Here is a 3,014-nt window from a genome sequence, read left to right on the forward strand (position 1 = left end):
TGCACAGATACCATGGGGGACACTGCGGCCAGGCACTCCAGAACATGGGCAGGTGAAAAAGTGTCAGGAGTGGGAGCAACTTCCAACTTTCTGCTTCCCCATTGACTTTGCTTGTGGGAAGCAGTGACACAGCGACATCATCATCGCAAGCCGGGCACCAAGCGACCAGATCACGATCATGTGACTGTGGGGATGCTGCAACAGCCACAACTTTGTGGACTGGTCTTAAATCCCCCTCATTCAACACCATCATAACTTTGAAGGTCGCTGAATGAGTGGTTGTAACTTGAGAACTACTGCATATATAGTATCCTCAAGATCTATTAAGAAAATTACTGAATTAAAATATGAGATAACCTTTTAAAATGTGTTCTTCACAAATCCATGCTAATGCACTTTTCAAGGAGTTTACAGCTTTAACTGCTTTACAAAATCTTCTAGAAGACTCTTTATAGAATCTTCTAGAAGACTCTAGAATCTTTCCAGGTATCAATGTCAGAGTGACTGTATTACAGCTTTTGGATCCTTCTTTTCTCCCTCTCTGAAGCTAGGAATTCTGTGATTTCTCAAAGATAATATATAAAGGATCAGACTTTCTATCCACTTACCCCACACTGGTTCTCCCAAGTGCCCATTTCCCTAGCTGTTTGTGGGCAGATAAGGAGGATGCTCAGAATGATATTCCTATCTTGGCCTTTGACATATACATAAATATAATTTTATATATATATAATTTTTCCTCTCATAGCACTCTGGTACAATTTTCACATAATTATAGTAGTGAAAAGAGGATACTATATTATCTGGGACACTGTAAAAAAAACAGATCTATTCACTAAGTGAATTAAGACTGCTAAACGGTGATAGGTAATATTACACCTACATTTTAATTCCTTGCATATTTATATCTAGAGCCAATTTGGTGTAGTTTTTAAAGTACCAGGCTAGAAACCAGGAGGCCGTGAGTTCTAGTTCTACCTGGGACATAAAGCCAGCTGGGTGACCTTGGACCAGTCACTTAAAAAGTGGAGGATTAATATTGGCCTACTATTACAAATAGGTGGCCTGTTTATTTTTATATATACACTAAACCAGTGGCTTGTTTGGCCCTGGCCCCCAAAATCAAGCTGCATTAATTTATTTCCTGCATTAATTTATTGCAGGAAACTAGAGACTTGTGATATTTTAAAAACAGACCCACATACATCTACTCAGAAGTAAACTGCCGAGTTACTTCCAGGGGTATATAGAATTGCTACCTAACAGAATTAGTTGGCACAGTAATTTTTAGGCAGCAATTCTAGATACATTTGTTTTAAAACCTTTAAATTCATATGCACATGACTGTGTATCATTAGTCTCCAAGGATACACAGGATTTTGTTCTGAGAATTTGTGAAACACTTGGGATGGGCTATACAAAACCTGATTAAAATTATGGCCGTGATGGTTTGAATAACTGAAAGCATATTAAAAGTAGGATACTGTAGCTTAATAACTAGTTTCTACTACCTAATGAGCAGCAGAACCTTTCATCCTCCCTGATCAGTATTTCTGAGGAAAAAAACTATTTGTATTTCTGAGCAGGTTGAAATAAGGCCTGGACACTCGGTTCTGAAGAACAATTAAAACGGAAAACAGAAATATATTCTTCAGAAAGGACAATGAGTAAGATCATTCTTTCTCTTCCTCTATGTATTTTATACACGAAGAGGGCTGACTGGGCACCCATTTAAGCTCGAGCTTAAAAAACACCCAATGCAGAGAAAAATCGAGATCGATGCTTTGTCAGGGCCAACTAGGCCTCTGCTGCAAATACGGCCAACGGCGTGACGAAGAAACGACGGGAAAAAAGAAAGGAGCCTGATTATCACTTACTGCTTCACATTTTCGCCCAAAGCTTCGCTCAGGTTTTTCTTGGCCACCTCCAGCTCGCTCACGTAAGTCGCCATGTCAGGCAGAGCTCTTGGCAGCATGCACCCGCCCGCTCCAAGTTTTTTGCCCGCGAGGCTGCATCAACCTCAATAGCAATTCTCACCGCTTAATTTTGTTTCTTTGTTTCGCAGCTCCTGGCCGTACGGCAGCATAATTGGAAAGAGACTTAGCCTGACTCCAAAATGAGTTAAAATTGGATCGTGTGAGTAACTATGCACCAGATCCTATCAGATGCTAACTTGCTTAGAGGAAAAAAGCACTTCATCGCGGGGGCCGTTCAGTCTCTTTATCAATCGGATTGCAGCCACAAACTTTGCTTGACGGCTCACACGGCCCCAGGATTTTTTTAAGAGCGGAGAGACTAGCGGAGGCCAGTGGGACTAAATTCAGGAAGCGTGTGCACGAGTAAGGTTTTCTAAGAAGCTGCTCCACGCTGCTTCATTCATCGCGATCTGAAACCCTTGCCAGCGAGCAGTTTACCCAAGATTTACTTTGAGAAAGGGGGATGCCATGCCACCCCGTCGCCCCCTTCTGTAGCATGACGCTGGTCCCTTTCACGGTTCATTTATTTGTGGGCGGAAACGGAAGTTGTTTGGTTCAAAGCAATTTAAATTGATAGCAATTTTAACTGCAGCCTGACAACTTCTTGAATGGTCAGACCTCCGACGGAACACGTACTCGATTAGGCTGTTGCTTTCACGCTCTGCGCCCTCGCCGGCCTTTAACCATTCCCAGGCTGCCTCACTAGAGACCTTTTCCGGGGTTCAGGCGGCCTCGGTTGTTTCTGCAACCCCCCCCCATTACTTTCCCTTCCGATTGCCTGGCTTCTTTTCTTTCCACCAAGAAAAGAAAAATCTTTTAAGAGCTAGAGGTTTTCAGCCTTTCTCCCCAGTTCGCCTGCAATTGTATGAATATTGCAAAAAACCCCATCGTGCAACATAAGGGGACTCGCTTCAGAGAATCGAAAGACGTAGATTGAACCCGGCCGTGAACTTTCACCCATCGGCGCCAGCTATAAAGGCTCACGATGCTCTGCAAGAGTAACCCTCAGGCTGGAAAATTCCGCCAGGCCCGCCCCTT

At 43.1% G+C, this 3,014-nt stretch overlaps 1 protein-coding gene across 1 annotated transcript in view; it reads right to left on the minus strand.

Annotated features, from left to right (window-relative positions):
* TADA1 (transcriptional adaptor 1) overlaps positions 1-2,657 on the minus strand; it is a 29,425-nt gene extending 26,768 nt beyond the window's left edge. Inside the window, exon 1 of the mRNA XM_007425140.4 lies at positions 1,878-2,657. Coding sequence (XP_007425202.1) covers positions 1,878-1,975 — 98 coding nt within the window. The 5' untranslated portion in view covers positions 1,976-2,657. The remainder of the gene's footprint in view (positions 1-1,877) is intronic.
* Positions 2,658-3,014: the final 357 nt, after the last annotated feature.

This window comes from Python bivittatus, unplaced genomic scaffold, assembly GCF_059951505.1.
Source record: "Python bivittatus isolate LINGU-HERP-01145 unplaced genomic scaffold, Pbiv_v1 ctg000700_np1212, whole genome shotgun sequence".
In the NCBI taxonomy this organism is placed as follows: Eukaryota; Metazoa; Chordata; class Lepidosauria; order Squamata; family Pythonidae; genus Python; species Python bivittatus.